At 34.5% G+C, this 22,427-nt stretch overlaps 1 protein-coding gene across 1 annotated transcript in view; it reads left to right on the forward strand.

Annotated features, from left to right (window-relative positions):
* The window catches only part of Actr3 (actin related protein 3), a 56,083-nt gene that overhangs the window by 11,823 nt on the left and 21,833 nt on the right, over positions 1 to 22,427 (forward strand). The window contains exons 2-6 of the mRNA XM_070024387.1: positions 3,980 to 4,035; positions 8,315 to 8,439; positions 12,329 to 12,439; positions 16,201 to 16,296; positions 19,689 to 19,796. Of these exons, the coding sequence (XP_069880488.1) occupies positions 3,980 to 4,035; positions 8,315 to 8,439; positions 12,329 to 12,439; positions 16,201 to 16,296; positions 19,689 to 19,796 (496 nt within the window). The remainder of the gene's footprint in view (positions 1 to 3,979; positions 4,036 to 8,314; positions 8,440 to 12,328; positions 12,440 to 16,200; positions 16,297 to 19,688; positions 19,797 to 22,427) is intronic.

Here is a 22,427-nt window from a genome sequence, read left to right on the forward strand (position 1 = left end):
ACTTCCGGCTTTTTTTTTCCTCCTTATGTGGTGCTGAGGAATCGAACCCAGGGCCTCATGCATGCAAGGCAAGCGATGTACCACTGAGCCACCTTCCCAGCCCTCAAATTAGTTTTTAAGAGTCTAAAATATATTTTTTCTTAAATCTAATTTTTCTTAAGAATTGGTGAAAGTAATCTTTATAACTAGGATGTACAAAGTTTATATTGTTTATTTTTTGGGAGATATTATTTAAGCATTAAATCCAAGACAGTGGTGCACTACTTAGCTGTTCCCCTAAATTTAGATAATTTGCTTAAGCATAGATTAGAAATGATTTAACAAGGTATGGTGTACCCATCTATTTGAAAACTATAGATATTTATTTTTCTGCTATGGGGAAAACATTTTTTTTCTATTTTTCTTTTCTTGTTTTCCTTTTTTGGTAGTACTGGGGTTTGAACTCAGGGCTTCATGCTTGCTAGGCATGCAGTCTATAACAGAGCCACATCTCTAGTCCCCTGAAAATACTTGTTTTGATTGCACATTGGCTATTCTGTGTTAAGTTCACTAGATCTTTTTAATGTTTTCTCTTTTTTTTAAAGATAATTAATTGTTGATCTTGTCCATCATAAGGATTTGCTTTTGTCCAAGATATGATGTTGTGGGACTGGATAAAGGAGGTACCTAAGAGAGTTTATAGTGTAATATGGACTCTTCTTCAAACATCTTACTATCCTATATGACAGATAGTATTTACACACATGAAAATTACAGGCTTGTTGTATGCTGATGGCTTATACCTGTAATCCTAGCTGTTAAGGAAGCATAAATCTGAATGATTACTGTTATAGGCCAGCCCAGGCAGAAAAGTTTGCTAGAACGTATTACCAAAATAACTAGCAAAATGCATGGCTCTGGGTATGGCTCAAGTTGTAGTTTGCCAGTCTTAGCAAGTGGGAGGTCCTGAGTTCAAACTCCAATAAACACACCTCCCACAATCAACCAACCAACCAACCAGTCTAGGATACATGTTAAATAGTTGAAATAAATAGTTTAGTGGAAGAATGAGTGAATTGGTTGCTAAAATGATTAGCAAAGACTTCATAGAGCAATCTTATGTGGTGTTCAAGCTTTGTTGAGAAGGCTTTGTAAATAAGAGATCATTCACAGCGAGAGGAAGACCTATCCAGCAAAAATAAGTGGCAAATGCAGTATGCTGAAAGCTGGGCTCCTGTAAGCCTGAGATGCCTGATGCGTCACAGAGTTTAATTAGAGCTCATTAGAGAGTGCTATAGTGCTAAGTTCAGGTGATTTGCAGCATTTGTAGGGATTTTGTAAGGTTTTGAGATTATTGTTTTTGGTAGGATGTCTAGAATTGGAAGCAAAGCATCCTGTTGCAGTTTCTGATTCAGTTTCAGATTATTTTAAACAAGTCTTCCATTTTGGTTTGGTATATTTAGTTCTAATCAGCTAGTGTGGGTGGGGTGAGGCAACGTATATTTCATTGGCCCCTCTTTATGTCAATGTCACTATGACCTCTATTGTTTTTGTTACTGTTTTAAACATTCTGCTCTTTAATTTCAACTAGGTTATAGTTTTAGTTTCGGTGAATTAAAAAATAAGTACTAGTAATTTTCTTCTCTCCATACTGTGAAATGTGGTCCATGCATCCATTATAGAAGTTCTATTTTTTTCCCCACACTTGAAGGCCATACCTTAATAAGAGATTTTGAATTAGGAGAAATAACAATTTTGGAGAATTGTAGGGTATTAAAAACAGATACAAGCTATAATTCAACAATATTTTACAGTCTGGCATTAGTTGATGGATAAAAAGATAATTTGTATAATGACTATAAAACATTGAAAAGTTGTATCTGCATAGTCTTTTTGTGATTATGGAAGGAATGCAAAGTTTAGACAGAATAGTTGGAAAGTAGAACTAGAATTGGCATATAAGGGAGTATTGTGTGCCAGTACTCTTAAGACAATATCCTTAAGACTCTGTACAATCCTGTTAACTTTTTATTTTTTAATCAAAGCTCAGAAATTATTAAATAATACTTGTACTTATACAAGGTAAGGTAGTCAGGTATCTGGAAAGATGTGTAAGTTTTCATGTACCAGGCAGCTTATCAATCTGAATTTTGCAGACTCTGTAAGAGTTTAGTGGTTGTATTCAGAGTTGGAAAGAGCGTCTTCCGTAGTAGCAGCAGTGTTATTATTGGCTCGGTGACATGAAATGAGTTGGCCTCTTTAGGAACTGTTAGCAGTTTTTATGGCTATTGAGTTCTAATGTGTCAAGGAAGCTAGAAGAGGTTTTTAGGAATCAAATACTAAAGAAACTTTTGTATGCCTTGTGAAGACATTTTGATTATTTTGTTTAAACATAGGCAAGGGAAATCTTGATGGTTTAGTTAATAGAGCACTATCACATTTTAAACAGCTTGTTTTCTCTTTATTTTCAGTGATTTATTTAGCAAACTCACTTTTTGAACTTAACATTATGGGGGTTAATCATCTCCAGAAAAAATTTTCCTTTTATATTAGAAAACTTTCTGCAGCTATTAGCTATTATTAGAGTCCAATGATGTCAAAACGTTTTACCTGTTTCTGTTTAGTAGTAAGTTTGAATATGGAATAATATAAAACATTGTTGCTACTTGAAGCCTGTTTATAGTTAATAGCTTTCCTCACATAGCCAAACAGAGTCTAGCCATCTTCCAGAATAACCTCAACATACTTCTTTTTTTCTTTTTTCTTTCCATTTTCTCCTGTCTCTCTCCCCCCTCCCTCCCCTTTTCCCTTCCATCTTCCCTCCTTCCCTCCCTCCCTTTTCCTTTCTTTTTTTTTCTTTCTTCTCCCTCCTTCCTTCCTTTCCTCTCCCTCCTTCCTTCTTCCCTCTCTTCCTTCCTTCATTTCTTCCTTTCTTTCCCTCTTTTTTCTTCCTTCTCCCTCCTTCCCTTCCTCCCTTCTTCCCTTCCTTCCTCCCTTCCTCCCTCCCTCCCTCTTTCTTTCCTCTCTTTTCTTTTTTGGGGGTGTGTGTGTAAGTGTGTGCGCACATACACCACACACACACACAAAGTTCACTGATCCTGGAGCTTAAACTCAGGGCATTGGCTCTTTTCTTGAGTTTTTTTGCTTAAGGCTCATGTTCTACCACTTCTAGGTTTTTGGTGGTTATTTGAAGATAAGAGTCACACTGACTTGTCTGCCCAGGCTGGCTCTGAACCATGATTTTCATAACTTAGCTTGCTGAGGAGCTAGGATTACAGGTTGAGCCATTGACACCCAATTTGAAGTGTGTCAGTTCTGGGGGATTGCTCTCATACTCCAGGTTTTCACTGATGGCTGGCTAATGCTATAGTACTTAAGCCATGCCTCTAGTTTGTGCTACCTAATTGTTTGCATTATTTATGTCCTTAACACTTTACTTTTATGTCTTTTACATAACTATACATCCCACTTTGTTCTATCTTGTTTTGTTCAGTTCACATTTGGAAGATTGGTCCATACAACCCATAAGTTTCCTTATCCACTTTTTATCAACCCATTAAAAGTTTCCTTACTTTTTCTTGTTGCATGATGTCCCCATTATATAAACCTATCATATTTAACTAGTTTTCCTTTGATGGACATTTCTAGTCTCTTGCTGTTGCTAAGAAAGATTGCAGCAAATGATCATGTATATTATTTTACATGTATACTAATATCTCTGACAGTTTTTGAAGTGGAATTCCTTCTTACTAGGCTTTAGGCATTTAGGCTGCAGGTGTAGCACTTTTATAGCATGTACAAGCCCCTTGAGTTTGATCCTCAACACCACCAAAACAAAAAATCTACTGGACATTTATGATTTTGATATAATTTCCAAAACATATGTTAAGTGGGCTGGAACTGTGTAATATTATCTCAATTAAATGTCATTTTTTAACAAATGACAACCGTGATTGCTAATGTATTAGTGGAATTGTGTAAATTTCTTTTTGTTTTGCAGATATACAAAACTAGGATATGCTGGAAATACAGAACCACAGTTTATCATCCCATCCTGTAAGTATTTTTTAATTAATTTCTTTTAAACAAATAATCTGATTTTAAAGATCTCCTTAATTAAGTGATTAAGGCAAACGATGGCATTCTACGATAGTGATTTTTTAGTGCTAGTTCTGGGACTTGAATTCAGGATCTAGGCACTGTCCCTGTGTTTTTGCTCTACCACTTGAGCCACAGCTCTACTTTTGTTTTTGTGGTGTTTAATTGGAGATCCAAGTCTCACAGGCGTCCCTGCTCAGGTTGGCTTCAATTTCAGGTGTGAGCTACTGATGCTGTTCTGACATTCAGTTTTTTAAACATGGTTTGTCAAGTTATAAATCTACTTTTCCTTTTGTGATTCTGACTAGTTATTTCAGCTTTTTTTTTTCTCTTTGCAAATCTTAGCAAGTATCTCTTTAAAATAAAAGAAAAAAAAAGATTTGACCATTAAGCAGGTTCTTGTTTTGAAGATACTGCTGACACTAATGTGTGGAGATAGTTACTAAATAGTACATTTCCCATAATACCTCCATAAAATTTATCTTCTGGCTTGCAGATAAGATTGTTTGCAGGATCTTTGCCTCTTGTCATCTCCCGTTGAGTGCTCATATTTCTAATAAAGATGACATCTCATCTTAAGAGATGTTCCTGTTATCTATTAACCATATAGTATGTGCATTGTTTTTAAAGTGTGTTTAATTTTTCCTGTTCTAGTTAACTTTTGCTGACCATCACTTATTTTTCAGTTGTTTAAAAAAAACTTATTTTTTAGACCTATTTTTATTAATATAGGCTGTACTTTGTCATCATTCATCATTTGACTTTCACATAATTCGCATTTTTATAGATTATATGGTAGCACCTCTTACCTGCTGCCATGACTTGCATGTCAGATGAACGACAAATCTTTAAGTCATTGCTTTGGTAGTGCTCTTAGAAAACTTAAATTTAGGAGTAATTATTTAGAATAAATTAATTTGAATAAATTTTGGATTTGAATTTTAAGAAAATAAGGAAATAAATGAGTATGCAAAAAAGAAGCATTTTAGGTCTCAAAAGTGTTTTCATTTGTGTAGTGAAGATACTAAACGTGAGAACTAAGAAGTACACTGTCAAAATTATACTGAAAAGGGCAAGTTTATTTAGGATATATACGTATATACATCCACATATGTACATATAAACATATACATATGCATATTCACTCTCAGGAAACAAACCTACTGATTTTTGTACTTATTTTTCTGGTCTACTTTCTTATAATGGATTATAGACTATTATTTACACAATGTGGAGTGGATTGTGAGACTGATGAAAGAGTGCATATGAATCTGGCCAGTTTAATTTTTAAAACTCCTGAAAAATAAGTGATGGTCAACAAAAGTTAGAACAGGAAAAACCAAAGACACTCTTAAAAACATTATGTGAAATTTATGTAATCACCTAATCTCAATTTAAAAAAAGTGAGAGAAGGGATGGGTTAGGAGTGATGGGTGACAAGGTTGTCAGATACCTTGTATTCATATACTGTTTTGTAGAATGGGAACTTCTTTGTACAACCACTTAAAGATAATAATAATAACATAAAGCAAATGAGGTTGATATCTCTTAAGATAAAATGTTATCTTTATTAAAAATATGAACACTTTCTAGAGATGACAAGAGACAAAGATCCTGCAAACTATCTTATCTGCAAGCCAGAAGATAATTTTTATAGAGGTATTATAGGAAATGTATTATTTAGTAATTAACTATATCCACACATTAGTGTCAGCAATATCTTCAAAACAAGAACCTGCTTACTGGTCATTTCATTTATATTTTATACATATTTGTTGCCTGTACTGAGGACAGGTTTACTTTTCTTCACTTTTTCCATATTTTTTGATCTATTTAAAAATTTAGTGACAAATGTTGGCTTATTGGTGACATTTTTTTATGAGTTAGTGTTTGATTTTTATTTTTTTTATTTTTTATTTGAGAACATACTGTTACAATTACATGGGCAGGATAATGCATACATTTCTTACCAAGCATTGCAGCCTCCTCCTTTGTTTATGATTTTAATTCTTGAGTTTCATATTAGATTCTTGACTATACTTGTGTTAGTTTCCTAGAAGCTGCACTAAATTTCTAAAAATTGACTTAATGAAACCTTAATTTTAAATACTGGTTTAATAGAAACTTACAGTTTAGAATTCTAGAGGTGTACAATATAGCAGGACATTATATATAATGCAGCTTTCCTGCTTATGGCTCTTAGAGGAGAGCCCTTTGTTGCATCTTCTATCATCTAATGTTTGTTAGTGATCCTTTTTTGGTAGAGTAAGAACCCAATTTTCCATTTCTTGTCAACCCCCACCCCCAGTCCTGAATCTCTAGCCTCCATCTACATCTGCTGCCTGGTTCTGCCCACAGCTGCTGAAGAATATCCTGGCCTCTAATGGTCTGTGAGCTTCTGTAAATCAGCTTGCTTGCTTGCTAAATCACCACCTGCATGTGGTTCTGGCCTTTATAAACCCTGCCCCATTAGAGGTCGCTGCTGCTCTTAGTTCTGAGGTAATCCAGGACAAGGCAGTTGCTGCCGGGCTAATAAAACTATTTTGTCACCCATGTCCTTCTCTGTGGATTTTTCGACTCTGAGGTCATTTCAGTAGATGCATCGTTGTAGTCTCATGATTGATTATCTTCTCTGGCTTTGTGTCTTTATCTCCTTCTGAAGTCATGTCTTTCTTCAGATTTTCCTTTTTAATAAGGACATCAGCCTTAGGTATTAAGGAGCATCTTAATAACATCATTTTTAACTCAAAAGATGCAGTTTCCATGAAAGTTGCCTACTGAGGGTTAGAGCTTTGACATCTTTTATGAAGGGGCTACAGAATTTAATCTGTAAAAAATGTAATCTGTAACAATGTTAGTTATGTAATCTCTTAATTGTTGTAGTATTTTGTGAGTCATTATGTATGATTATTTCAGAATATTGAAGTGTAACTACCATCTTTTCAGGTTGTGGCATTCCTTATGTTCTTAAATGTTTGTCTTTATTTGAGGTCTTTATAATCTTCATCTAATGAGCCCTAGAATCTCATCAACATTAAATCTATTCTTTATTTTTATCTTTATGCCAAAATACCCATTCTCAGTTTTCATTTTCTGTCTTATGTGTATTTGGCAGAATGTTGAAAATTTTATTTGCCTACTGCAAAAAAGATTTTAATTTTTGATGTTTTTCCTCATTCAGTTTGCATTCTTTAGGTACAGTGTTCATTATCAGACAGAGACATGACATGTCCACTGTCTCTTGTATGGGTATTTTGACCTGGCAAGCCTGTTGTAGATATGGTTTAACTTTATTTAAATTTACTTAGTTGCTCAGGATATTAATTGTGAGTTTTCTGATGTCTAGGTATATTACAAATATATTATCAGAGAGAATCAGTGACATTTAGAAGGAATAGATTGCATGTTTAGTTTTTTTTCCCTTTAATTATTTTCATCCCACTTTCAGAATATCATTCTTAAACCAAAGAACTGCAGAAAGCCAAATAAGCATGTTTTTTCAGCTAACTATTTTGAATGAAGAGCTGTTTAACCTGAAAAATATCAGAAATATATGATCTCATTTAAGAAGTACACTGAGGCTGAGGCCAGAGGGTGAAGAGTTTTGAGGCAGCCTGAGAGAGATCATATCTCAAACAACAGTAGCAAAAGAGTACATGACAGGTTTTTATTTCTGGAACTATGTGCCAGATTTCTGAAGTTTTTTAAGGTGATTCGTTCTACGTATACTAATTTAGATACCTCTTTGTATATGTGATTAAGGTTTTGACAGATTTCTACTATATCAAATGATAATAAATTAACCCATAATAATGAATTGGGTGGAGATATAAAAAATATTTGCTTTTTAAAATTCTTGCACTTTTCCTTCTTTCGTTAGTGATCTTTTTCAGTTTTTAAGTACTGATTTTCCATCAGGCATATATGGATGTGTAATCTTATTCAGAATTAGTTAAGGTTTTTAAATTCAAATTTAGTTTTTATGTAACTTAAACATTTCTAGATGAATACTGTTTGGCTTTTGTTATTTGAGACCTTGTCTCTGAGTAGAAGCTGATTTCTTTATGTTAAATGAATTTTGTCATGGTCCTTATTAGGACCTTGGCACATTAGTTTGACAATTTAAATATGCTAGGTCTTGTTTATAACACTTCAGTGTGGGAGAAATATACATTAAAACTGTCTCATTTCAAGTAAATAAAGTTTTTGAAACATCTGAATATTATTTATTTTAAAGGTATTGCTATTAAGGAATCTGCAAAAGTAGGTGATCAAGCTCAGAGGAGAGTGATGAAAGGTGTTGATGACCTAGACTTTTTCATTGGTGATGAAGCAATAGAAAAACCTACATATGCAACAAAGGTATGTATCTGTGTTTCAATAAATAACATTTCCTTTCAAAAAATTTGTTCAGTGATTGGGCCATCTGAGACTTTAATACTACTCTATGTTAACCATAGAAATTTCTTCTCTGTGGCTTTTTACTTGCCTCAAGAACAGGAAACATTTTAACCTATTTAAGTGAATTACTTTTCCATACCCAGTAGATCTCAAGGCCCTCAGTGGGATTTTCGTTCTGTCATCTCTACATTGCCACATCTAGAGAAACTCTATCCCTTTATTAAAACCCATTTCATTTGTCTACATTTTGAAGCTAATACCACTTGGACATAGTGTCTTTCCCCTTTTCCTTTTACATATGTTTCATCTATCTTTTTCATTAAGACATGGTTTATCGGGGTTTAAACTCAGGACCTTGTGTTCTGCTTGTCTTGGCTTAAGGCTGGTGCTCTAGTATGTAGGTCTAGTATGTAGGTTTGTATAATATTTGTGACCATATCATGGCAGTTTAAAAGCAAATTTAGTAACACAGCTTTTTTTTCTGCCTTTCATCTGGGCTGTGTGTGTGTGTGTGTGTGTGTGTGTGTGTGTGTGTGTGCGTGTGCGTGTGCGTGCGTGTATGCGTGTGCGCATGCGTGTGCACAGGCTACTCCTAGCACTTGAACTCTGGACCTGAGAACTTTTCCTGATCTTTTTTGCTTGAGGCTAATGCTCTACCACTTGAACCATAAGTATACTTCCAGCATTTTGGTGATAATTGGAGATAAGAGTCTCATGGACTTTCTTATTCAGGCTGGCTTCAGTGATCTTTGGATCTCTGCCTCCCGAGTAGCTAGGATTATAGGTGTGAGCCACCAGCACTGGTTTTGTCTTATTTTTTATATTTTCTTCCTCTTGTACTTCTTTTTTTTCCCTTTTTTCATAATTTACTCATTAATGAACAACTATTAAGTGACCAACTAGTACTAAGTGCTATAAGAATATAGTCATAAATAAGTAAAATGGCTTTTCTGATTTTTTTATTCCTATCTTCTGACCTCAACAAATCATCTATTGCTTTATTTTTCTCTTTGTTTTTCATGCTAACTTATGAATTTTAAATCATTTGCTCTTTGTTTAATCCAGTTGTAATAAACTTATTTGTTTTTGATTTGTCTTTCATAGGTTTACTCTGTTGATTCTCTTGCTTTGAAATTTTCTTTCCTATTGTTACTGATTCTTCCTTTTTTTCCTCCTTAAGTGTTAATATTACCTAAGCCCTGTCCTCATATTGCTTTTATTCTTCCTTTCTGTCCTTTTTCCTTTCTAGGTTGGTACTAGGGCCTTGTTCATTTAGGCAATCTGTCTATCACTGACTTGTATCTTTAGTCCAACTGTTTTATTGTTTTCTTAAAGACTTTCTCTATCAGGGAGAGGGAGCCTTTTTTCTCCAAAGGGCCATTTGGATATTTATAACATTGACTGGGCCCTACAAAATAATCACTATAAGCAGGTACCAATGATTTCCCTAGCCTTATGTGGCCTCAGCAGACTTGATTTTTAGATTGTTTCATCTCCTTATCTAGAACATCTTTCTACACCCCTTGCCCCCAACCCTTTGAGCACGTATCTTTTTTCATAATTCCAGTGTTTTGTTTTTTTTGTACTATTCAGTGTTTGTATTTTTTCTATTATTTCTCCTCACTTTACCTCATCTCAACTAAATAAGCAGATAAATAAATTAGCAAATAAATTTTGAGAGCCCTAGAAAACCAAGAACATTGCTTCTTTTAACACCAGTGTAGGTAAGACTTTCTCAGTTAAACCTTCCCATTTTTCTTCACAAGCCCTTTTGGTCATCGTGTTTCAGGAGCTATACTTCTTTCAAAAACTACAGAGTAGGGGCTGGGAAGGTGGCTCAGTGGTAAAGTGCTTACCTTGCATGCCTGAGGCCCAGGGTTCGATTCCTCAGCACCACATAAGCAAAAAGAAAAAAGCCGGAAGTGTCCCTGTGGCTCAAGTGGTAGAGCGCTAGCCTTGAGCTGAAGAGCTGAGGGATAGCACCCAGGACCAAAGTTCAGGCCCCACGACCGGACCTCCCCCCCGCCCCCCCCAAAAAAAACAAACTACAGAGTAATATTTGTTTGTATATACTTTCACTAAGAGAGTAGGTAGCTGTGTCCTTAGTAGTAGTGCCAGTAGTTTGCATTTGGTTCATAGTAATAATTAATGAATGGATAATTCATACTTAGGACATTTAAATTTGTATTTTACTTTATGATAAAATAAATGATATATTTATTTTTTTCCTTAAAACAAACTGGGAGTAGAAGTCATTTTGTAATTCTAGAAATGGTCAAGGAGGCTAGAGTAAGAAGTAGGTAATAATAGGGACTAAAACTGCAAAGTATCCCTTTGTTTATTCATTCTGCCATGGGTATTAAATATGTATTATGTTTGTGGAACTATATTCTATTACAGAGGATCACCAGTTTCCTCAGTGTCTTTGATATCTGAGCAACATTTTCATTGGGCTACCTACATTTAAAATTTTTCTATCTATCTAATGAACATTTCTGTTCATTTAGTAGCTAGGTTCAAGCACTGCAGTATCCTCTGTGGAAAAAAAAAACCGTTAAATTGAACAGATATTTTTCTTTGCTGTTAAACAATTACCATTAGCATGCTGATTACCTGTTATTAGGTGGACTGTACAATTGCTCAAACAAGAATCAGATTGGACATTGCCACCCCTCTCTCTCTCTCTCTCTCTCTCTCTCTCTCTCTCTCTCTCTCTCTCTCTCTCTCTCTTCCTCCCCTTCCCTCTGTCTATCTATTGAACATTTCTGTTCATTAAGTAGAGGATACTGTAGTATCCTCCATGAAAAAAAAAACACACACTTAAATTGAAGAGGATATTTTTCTTTGCTGTTAAACAATTACCATCAGCATGCTGATTACCTGTTATTAGGTACTGTACAGTTGCTCAAACATGAATCAGACTGGATGTTGTCACCTCTGTCTTGTTTTACATGGATTTTGTTTTGTTTGTACTTATATCCATCAAAACATTCCAGATTTTCAAACAAATGTCATTTAAAGTATTATAATGTGATTTAAAGTTGAAGCTGATCTTTTAAGCTAGTACATCATGTAGTATCTAATTGATGTTGAGTATCTCTTACGATAGAAATTAATCTCAGATTTTAAATACCTTGTAATATTCTTATGAATTTGCTATAATAAATTGAGGTGCCCTTAAACAGTTTTTAATGTGTTTCTTTACAAAGATAACCTTCCTTAAAAATTGTACATGCTTGATTTTAATGATTATTGTAAATATGTATTTAGCAAGTGTGTTTTATTTACTTTTGGTTTTTTGCATTATTTTGAGGCCAGGACTACCTATGTTCCAGGAACTTGTGGGCTCAAGCAGTCCTGCTGCCTCACTTCCCTAGTAGGTGGGACCACAGGCCTGTGCTACTACATCCCCTACCAAGAGTGTTTTACATATTAGGCTGCATAGTTGGAGTATTATTAAATTGAAAATTAAGGAAATTATTATACACTATGATTTTCATAGTCTTCATTTTAAATGAACTCAAATTTTCTATTAAATTTTTTAATTCTAAAAAATCTGTTTTACATTGACCTTTCATGTAAATGTTACAGTTTGTTTCATTTTGAGGTAATCATCTTAAGTTTTTCTCTGTAGCACCCAAATAAACACATTAGAAATAATTTTATTTATAAAAACTTTAGTATGCATCCCCTACAATGATATGTAGTATCACTGTCAGACATAGGAAAATAAAATCTCTTCTAATACATGCTATTATTCTAATAACCCTAGCTTTTATTTTTTTAAAGTTCTTGTTTTTGTTGATATTAATTTGGGGATTTTGTTGGTGTTATTTGTTTTAATAAATAGTGGCCAATCCGTCATGGTATAGTTGAAGATTGGGACTTGATGGAAAGGTTTATGGAGCAAGTCATCTTTAAATATTTAAGGGCAGAACCTGAAGACCATTACTTTCTTTTGGTAAGTACAAATTATAATTTTAATGGAGATTTACTTTATTTATTAAAACAAATCTTGTTTTATTCTCAGAATTATCTCAAACTCATAGTTCTCCTGCCTTAGCCTTTGAGGGAGAGGATTGGAAATACATGCCACTATACTGGTGAAGAAACTTAATGAGAACATTTTTATCACATGTATTATTGCTAGAGGATACTTTATCATTTATTAAACTTTCATATGAAAGACGATTGCATAAACTTACATCATCTTAAGACCATCTAGTTACAGGCTGTGGTAGAGTAGAAAGTTACCAGGCACTAGAGCAAAAACATTGAAGAAATGGTAATTACTATATAATTATTAAGGTAGGGGCAGTAGGTAATTTTGTTACTCAGTTTTTCCTCACTGGTATAAATATGCAAGAAAACAATTCAAGGGTGGGAGATTTTGTTTTCTTTTTGCCAGTCCTGGGGCTTGAACTCAGGGCCTTGGGCACTGTCCCTGAGCTTCTTTAATTCAAGGATAGTATTCTACCACTTGAGTCATAGCACCACTTCAGGCTTTTTCTGGTTATGTGGTACTGAGGACTCGAACCCAGGGCTTCATGCATGCTAGGCAAGTACTCTACCACTAAGCCACACACATTCCCAGTCCTGGGAGGAAGACTTGACTAATAATTTCAGAGGTTTTACTTCTAGGCATGTGGTGTGGCATGGCAGTGTATCCTGGTGTAGGAAGCATGTGGTATAATAAAGCAGCTTACTGCACAGCATGAGGAGGTAGAAGGAGAGGAGTTAAAGGGTCTAGTTCCAATATATACTCTAAAGGCATGCCTCCAGTAAGCTTCCTCAAACCAAGGCCCCAATATGAATGGAATAGATTCTACTCGTCTATGAATTCATTACGATTAATCTATTGGTGAAGTTAGAACCCTCAAGATCCAGTCATCTCTTGAAAGTCTTATCAAATAGCAACCAAGCTTTTAATACACGAGACTTCAGGAACTATTTTAGATCGAAATCATCATAGTAATGTTCAGAAAAATGTTGAAAACCTATGGTACTTGTTTCTTATTATTGATAAACCTGTACTACTTCTTTTGAATAATAAATTTCTGGTATTTTTCTTCCTTGAGATAGTCACATTATTTATTCTTAGTAACAAAAATTCAGTATAGTTTAATTATAAAACTTTTAAATCAAAGTAATGTGTGTTCATAGTTTGAAAAGGAAAATCCCTTTGTAATACTTTGAAACAAAACAGAATTGCACTTTTGCCTTTTCATGTCTTTTAACTCTTAATTATGTATTTCCTAGAGGCAACAATTTTAATTAAAAAAATTCCCTGGTGATTATTTTATAAATTTAAATGTTGGGCTGGGAAGGTGGCTCAGTGGTAGATCACTTGCCTTGCATACTCAAGGTCCTGGGTTCGATTCCTCAGCACCACATAAGAAAAAAGCTGGAAGTGGCGCTGTGGCTCAAGTGGTAGAGTGCTAGCCTTGAGCTGAAGAGCTGAGGGACAGCGCCCAGGCCCAGAGTTCAGGCCCCACGACCGGACCCAAAAAAAAAAAGACAACAATAAATTTAAATGTTTATTTTTTTTTTAAAATTAGGTAACATTTACTGGCTTCCTAGTAAGAATAAATTTATTCTCTCTCACATACAAAATGCCCTTCTCCCCCCAATAAATTTTATTATGGTGACTTGTAAGTACTGCTTAACCCTAAAGTTAAAAGAACATTTCTGTGGTCACCCATATCACTGCACCTAAATTCAACAATTAACATTTTACTATAATTGCTTCTTTTTTTTAATAGTTTAATTTTTTTATATAGTTGCAATATATTTCAGTCAATCTCACCTTCTTTCTTATTTTCCCTTTGCTGCTTCCCTCTTCCCAAAACAATTTCATCAGGTTTGTTTTTTGCAAACCATCTGTTCCAACCATATTCATCCTCTTTCAGAATGTATCTCAAAATGATTCACTCTGTTACTTTTTTTCTTTCCCTTCTCCTTTTATTGTATTCTCCTAAGTAAGTAATTCCTTAGTTGGAGTCGTGTCCTGTATTTACTCATATATATGATTATATAACTAGATATGTATGTGTATATCAATGAATATGTATGTTTTTAAGGTCTAACTTCCACATGTGAGTGAAAACATAGGATACAATTTTATTTTTGAGCTTGGCTTATTTCAATATGTCTTCTACTTCTATCCATTTTCTTGCAGATGACATGATTTCATTTTTTTATGGCTGTGTGATATATGACAGTGTGTATATACAGTTATTTTCTTTATTCATTTATTTGGCTGAGTCCAGTTTAGATATTGTGAACAGAACTGAAATGAACTTAGTTAATGCAGATGTATTTGTAGTATGTTGATTCGCTCTCTTTCAGTTGTGTATCCAGTAATGGTATTGTGGAATCATAAGCAAGGTATATTTTGAGTCTTTGAAGAAATGAACTCCATACTGATTTCCATTATAGTTGTTCTAGTTTATATTCCTACCTACAGTGTATGAGGGTTTTTTCTTCCCCACCCCCATTATCACCAGCATTTATTGTTGTTTGCCATTTTCATGGCTATCATTCTAACTGGAGTGAGATAGAATCTTTTGTTGTTCTTTTGTTGGTTGTGGGGCTTGAACTCTGGGCCTGGGTGCTGTCCCTGAGCTCTTTAGCTCATGGTAAGCACTCTACCACTTGAGCCACAGCGCCACTTCTGGTTTTCTGGTGGTTAATTGGAGATAAGAGATTCATGGACTCTTCTTGACTGTGCTGGCTTTGAACCATGATCCTCAGATCTCAGCCTCCTGAGTAGCTAGGATTACAAGCATGAGCCACCAGATAGATATGGCTGAGAATATTGAACATTGCTTTATATACTTATTAGCCATTTGTATTTCTTTTTGTGAAAACTTCAGTTTACTTATCCATTTATTAGGTGGATTATTTGTTTTCACTGCTTAGTTTTTAGAGTTCTTCATGGTTTAGATAGTAATCCTTCCTTTGTTGAATAGCTGGTCAAGGTTTTCTCCCATTCTATGGGTTGACTCTTGGTTCTTACGATTCAGAAACTGTTTAATTTGATATAGTCCCATTTGTCAGTTCGCTTCCATCATCTTGGCAGCAATAGTCCTGTTCAGAAAGTAATCACCAGTGCCTATAAATTCAACAGTTAACATTTTACTGTAATTACTTTCTGATGTCTATCTTTTTTTTTTTTTGGTACAGGGTTTTGACGTAGGCTCCTTCCTTTTGGTTGGCTTTTTTGGCTCATGGCTAGCAGACTTGTCTACCTGGCCTGGCTTTGAACTGAGAGCATTAGATTTCAGTTTCACCCTCGTGAGTAGCTAGGATTATTCATGTGAGCCTCCAGTGCCTGGCTCCATCTTGTTTTTCAATGACTTGAAAATGAATTGCAGATAGGAGTCATTTTTACACCCAGTGGTATGTGTATCATCAACTAGAGTTTATTTTTTTTCCTCCTTATCTCTTCTTTTCTTCTCCCTCCCTTCACATTTATTATTGATGTTTATTTCATATAAAAGTGTGATACAGGAATCCAATTCTTTTTATATGAATAACTTTTATACATGTATAGGTATACTTTAATTATAGTTTTATTTAGTCTTTGTGTCTATATTTGTGCTTGTAAATGCAGCTTTTTTAGATAACATTTGCAGGAAATTATTTCTAATTTAGAAATTGCCTATAAAATTATCAGGATGATCTGATGTTATCTAACCAAAATGTTATTTAATTCAATAGACTGAGCCTCCATTGAATACTCCAGAAAACAGGGAATATACTGCTGAAATAATGTTTGAGTCTTTCAATGTTCCTGGCTTGTACATTGCTGTGCAGGTAAATAAGTCAGTGCTACCTGTTTACACTTAACTTACAATTTAATTTGCTCAGGTTCTTTTGTCTCTGTCTGTTTTGATAGACTTATCTTTAGGTATATAAGATCATTCATTGCTCTTTGTATCTTGTATATCATAAATACTTGTAACATTTTGTTATGCCTAACTTGTACTAGTTATTCCACGTATATGAAACAGCTACTATTCTACCCATGAGGGCTAGAGCTTTTATTTTATTAAAACTATAGCAAGCATAATATCTGACAATAAAAATACTTTGTATTAATGATTCCTACTAATTACACTTCTAATTTTTATGTAAGGGACAAAAAGCTTATTTATAGTGAGTCAAAGGCTCTTTGACTTGAGATCAGACAGTTTTATTTTTTAATTTCAGTAGGCAATACCAGTAGGTGATATATTCTTTAATATATATATATTTTATTGTAAAGATACTATACAGAGGGGTTACAGTTACATGAGTAAGGTAATGAGTACATTTTCTACCGAGCATTGTTATCCCCTCTTTTGTTTTTCCCCTATTCCTTCCCTCCCCGCAACTGTTTTCTCTCCCCCCACCCCAACCAAGTTGTAAAGTTCGTTTTCAACATAGTGTCTTGTATATCTCATTGTTACAATGGGTTAACCTGTATCCTTGTTTGAGCATTTTGTTATTTCCCTTCTCCTTCCCAAATTAGAAAAATGTATATACAAGATGCAGGGCATCAGAATTAAATGCAGTGAAAATGAGGGAAAGAACATGCAAAAAAAAAATCAACCTCTCTAGCCATAAAAGAAATGCAAATCAAAACAACATTGAGATACCACCTCACTCCAGTTAGAATCAAGAACTCTAATAACAAGAGATGCTGGAGGGGATGTGGACAGAAGGGAACCTTACTGCATTGTTGGTGGGAGTGTAAACTTGTTCAACCACTTTGGAAAGCAGTATGGAGGTTCCTCAAAAGACTCTACATAGAGCTCCCCTATGACCCAGCAATCCCACTTTTGGGCATTTACTCAGATGATCACAAACAATGCCACACTAAAGCTACCAGCATGACTATGTTTATTGCACCATTATTTACCATAGCTAAGATAGGGAACCAACCCAGATGCCCCTCAGTAGATGAATGGATCAAGAAAATGTGGTATATGTACACAATGGAATTCTATGCCTCCATCAGAAAGAATGACATTGCTCCATTTGTTAGGAAATGGAAAGAGTTGGAAAAAATTGTATTAAGTGAAGTAAGCCAGGCCCAAAGGAACATAGGTCCATGGTTTCCCTTATTTGCAATAACTAGTTTATGTCTGAGTCAAACAGAAAAGGTCAGATAAGTTGATGTTAGGGGAATGAACCCCAAGATAAGTATTCAAATGTTTTTTGTTTTCCTTTCATGCGATTGTTTCTAACATACTTATAAGATGATTTCTTTGTTGCTTTGTATGTCCCTCCCCCCCACCCCCCACGGTATAACCCATGCTTTCACTGTATTTGATGTTGGTAGAATTTGTGGAGGTGAAGGGCAAAAACAAATTGTTTAACTAGGGATACAGGTGGACCCATTGCAACAAGGAGATGTACAAAGTCGTTATGTTGAAAAACGAACTTTACAACTTTGGTGGGGGGTGGGGGGATGATCGGGTCGGGAGAGGAGGGGAGGATGGGAAGGGCTGGGAAGGGGAAACAAAGAGGAGGCAACAATGCTTGATAAGAAATGTACTCATTACCTTGCCCATGTAATTGTAACTCCTCTGTACGGTATTCTCTCAATGTAAAAAAAAAAAGAAAATTCAAATTTGAAAATAAAATCACATAGTACATTAAAAACAGTAGTGACAAAGATAAAACTCTGTGTCCCTATGTTCGCTTAACATCATCTTATATGGTCATATGTACATAGCTTTTCTGCTTGTCTGGTAAGATTATCCTAGACATATCCCAGTTATTGCAAATAAGGGAAACCATGAGAGCTATGTTTCTTTGGGCTGGCTTGCTTCACTTAATATAATTTTTTCTAAGTCTTTCCATTTCCTCACCAGTAGGTGATATTTTATGGAATGACTATTTTAGTTTGTGGACCAAAAAGCTTTAGCATATCTAATGTTACCTAAAATTAATTGCTCTTCCTTTTAAATGTTAGTCAAAATATTTGATAAACTTTATAAAAAGTAATTCAATCTCAAGTTGGAGGTCTTTTTTAGTTCTAAGCTCTAATAAAGTGGAGTTAGAGGAGATTCATTAAATTTTACTTTAGAATTTTGTATCTCATCTTTATACTAATATGCTATATATAATGAAGTTTATACTTGTTAAAAGTTTTTCATGAGAATTAGGAAAAAACAGTTTTTCCTTATTCTTAAGTAATAGGAAAATATTCCTTGTAAGATCTTTAAAAATACTTTTACATTTTTATTAGTTTAGTATAATAATGTAGTCATTCTTTTAAAATGATCCTAGGTTAAAACAGAGTGACCTTGTTAGGTATCTTTTAGCAGTTACACTGCAGAGGTAGGTAAGAGAAGGCCCATTTATGTCTATTTTCAGTTATGAGCTATATGCCTTTTTTGAATCTTGGATTATAAGAAATTAGTTTTCAGATGCATGCTGATTGCTCATATCTGTAATATATTTGAGGATGATGATTCGAAGATAGCCCAAGCAGACAAGTCCATTTCCAAAAAGTAACTGGCAAAAAGCTGGACTTTGAGGTATGGCTCAAATAGTAGAGTGCCAGCTAATCAAGCAAGCTGAGCAAATATAAGGCCCTGAGTGTAAACCTTCGTATTGGGGGTAAAATAAACAACCCCCCCAATCCAAAAAAAAAACCCTGTATCAATTTTTTAATAATCAAAAATACTTTTAGAGAATAATTGAGTATAGTCTGTGCCAAGATTTCTTAATGGTATTTTAATAAGTTTTACGTCCTAATTAAGTGATAGTATTTTGAAGTGTGCCAATGGCCATTTCAGCTAAAGAACTCGTTACATAGTTCCAAATGCTTGTTGTATTTAAAAATACTAAATCTAACTTTTAAAAGAATGATGCTTATTTATTGACTAATTTTGGTGGTGGTATACTTTTTACTTTTAGTTTGTTATAAGCCAGCCCATGTGAATTAAGTTCTGGCAGGTAAGAGCTATTAATATTTCTTGTTGTTCTTCCTCACATTTTTGGTGTTAGCAGAAAAAGTGGTCCCCAGTAAAATCTGTGAAGTTTATAAATATGGAGAAACAAATATAAGTTTTCTTTAATAAGATGTAGAAAGTAAGCAACTTTATTGAATTATGTGAAATTTATTTTGTGTATTTTTATCCTGTAAGTTCTTTATGTAAAATTGAATAAAGCACTTTGTTCTTATATTTGTTTCTTATTTCTTTTTGTTCAAGGCTGTGCTTGCTTTAGCTGCATCCTGGACCTCAAGACAAGTAGGGGAACGGACGTTGACTGGTACGGTAATAGACAGTGGAGATGGTGTCACTCATGTCATTCCTGTGGTAAGAAATTTTTAAAAATTATTAAACAGAAGGTAACACATAGAGTTCAGTTGAAATTACATGAATTAATACTACATTTAAAATTCATTGTAATTATTATTTTGCCTTTTTTGCTTTTTTTTTTTGGGTGCTAATACAGGAACCTGAACTAAGGGCCTGGGTGCTATTGTCTTTTTCACTCATGGCTTTTTATTTATTGTTTGAGCCACTTCTGGGTATTTTTGGTATTTAATTAGAGGTAAGAGTTTCAGGGACTTTCCTGCCCAGGCTGGCTTCAAATCACAATCCTCAGTTCTTAGCTTCCTGCAAAGCTAAGATTATAGGCTTGAGCCATTGGCACGTAGCCAAATTGTTAACATTGTATAAATGAATTCCAAAGTATATCTTTTGTTGTGGGTTTATGTTTTAATTAGGAAAATGATGATTTACATCTAGACATACAGTTTTATTAACTATGAAATTCACTTTACCAGTTGAGTTGGGTATATGTGATTGTGTGTGCATCATAATTAAAGAGATTTCAGAGTGGTCTAAAGACTTAACTGTGTAGCACATGTAGTATAATTACTGTCACTACTATCTTGTATTAACTGTACTACATGAACTTTAGTAAGGTTTGAATTTCTATTTTACCCAATAAAAAGCTCAGCAAACTGAGCATTTAGTAAAACTGAGTATTTAGTAAGGCGTATTAAGAAAAATGCATTAGATTAGATTGTCTGAAATACTGTTTGTCAAGGCTTTTGGTTTCTTAATAACATGTTAATTTTCTTCTTATGCCTGATGGATTCAAAGCTATTAATAGATTTTATATTCATTAGGTGGGAAGATAATGTACATATTTACATCAATTTGAAGGGCTATTTAAATACTCAGATTGAATGAAATTTAAGGAATGAAATAATTTGAACTTTTATTCATACTCTTGTAGCTTAATGAATCAAACTGTTGAGGATAACATTCCCAGAATGACTGCTTTTGGGTTACATTCCTGATTCCTTCCTATCCATTTGACATCTGATGTGTCATAGTAGTTATTAATATTTTTTCTTTCTTTTTAAGTACTGGGAATTGAACCTAAAGCCTCGGGCTTGCTAGCCAAATGCTCTGCCTCAGAATTATATACCTCCAGACCATAACAACTGGTATTTTTAATAGCAGTTTTATTGCAGATAAATCACATGCATACAATTCACATATTTGGAATATACAGTTCATTGTTTTTGTTTTTGTTTTTGTGCTGGTCCTGGGGCTTGAACTCAGGGCCTGAGTGTTGTTGTTAAGCTTTTATGCTCAAGGCTAGTGTTCTGTCACTTGAGCCACCGCTCCACTTCTGACTTTAGGCCAACACCTTCACATCTCAACCTGCTTAAGTAGCTAGATTACAGGCATGAGCCCTTGTTGCCCAACTTGTCAGTGGTTCATTATAAACATCACTAGGCAGTTCCAGAAAAGATGGTTGTCTAGGACTGTATCTACTATTGGCTTCAGTACTCTTCTAAAGACTCAATTTGATGTCCTGTGCTTGAAAACATCTTTCACATGAATAATGAAAACATGAAATATTTCCCTCTGTGTGTGAGCTTAGAGTTTATACTATCTACGTTCTTGAAGACTTTTGGCTGGACGCTTGTCACTTGAATGGGCCGATTAGTTCTTTTGGGTTCTGTTTCCCTCATTATTGTGTAGGAGCTCCCCAAGGCCATTGGAGGGTATTCAGAGCATTTACCTTGTTTGTTTCTTCTTTATTAGGAGTATTGTCCAGTTGGTGAATGTCTAAAAACACTTAGTTCATATAATTTATTCACCTTTGTCTTTGAGTTAGAGAATGAATTGAATCCTTAATATTCTTACTTGTTTTTGGTCTTTTGAGATCAATTCTGATTTTCCCAAGTTGGCCTCAGACTCTTCTTAGCCCAGACTACTGAGTGCTAGAATTATAAACATGCACTGCCACCAATCCTTAATGTTCACTCCTAGCATGTGAAGCTGTTTATAAGCTTTTTTCTTACTGAAATTTAGTTGTTAAATTACTTATTATAGTTCTGACTGATGTTGGTAAATGTATGTATCTGCTCTACAGAGTCTAGTTAATAGCCAAGATGATAACTCACAAAATGCCTCAGGCTTGTGAATTAAGAACTTCATTAAGAAAGCAGTAACTACTTTTTAGGTTAATGATCACTTTTTTGTGTGACTATAATTTAAACTTTTTCTTAAAATCATAAAGGATTTAAAAATAATACCCTATCTGATACAAAGTCTGTTATCTAAACCATTTGACATTTTCATAGTTTAATATTTCTTTTTCTTTTTTTTTTTTTTTTTTTTTTGTCAGTCATGGGGCTTGAACTCTGGGCTTGGGTGCTGTCCCTGCGCTCTTCAGCTCAAGGCAAATGCTCTACCGCTTGAGCCACAGCGCCACTTTGGTTTTCTAGTGGTTTATTGGAGATAAAGAGCCTCTCGGACTTTCCTACCTGGGCTGATTTTGAACCATGATCCTCAGATCTCAGCCTCCTGAGTAGCTAGGATTACAGGCATGAGCCACTGGTGCCCGGCATAGTTTACTATTTCTATGTTATCTCATCTCATGGTTATAAACTATTGGAATAAATCTAAGTTGTTGGTTCT

This window comes from Dipodomys merriami, unplaced genomic scaffold, assembly GCF_024711535.1.
Source record: "Dipodomys merriami isolate MVZ:Mamm:240054 unplaced genomic scaffold, mDipMer1.0.p SCAF_1, whole genome shotgun sequence".
NCBI lineage: Eukaryota > Metazoa > Chordata > Mammalia > Rodentia > Heteromyidae > Dipodomys > Dipodomys merriami.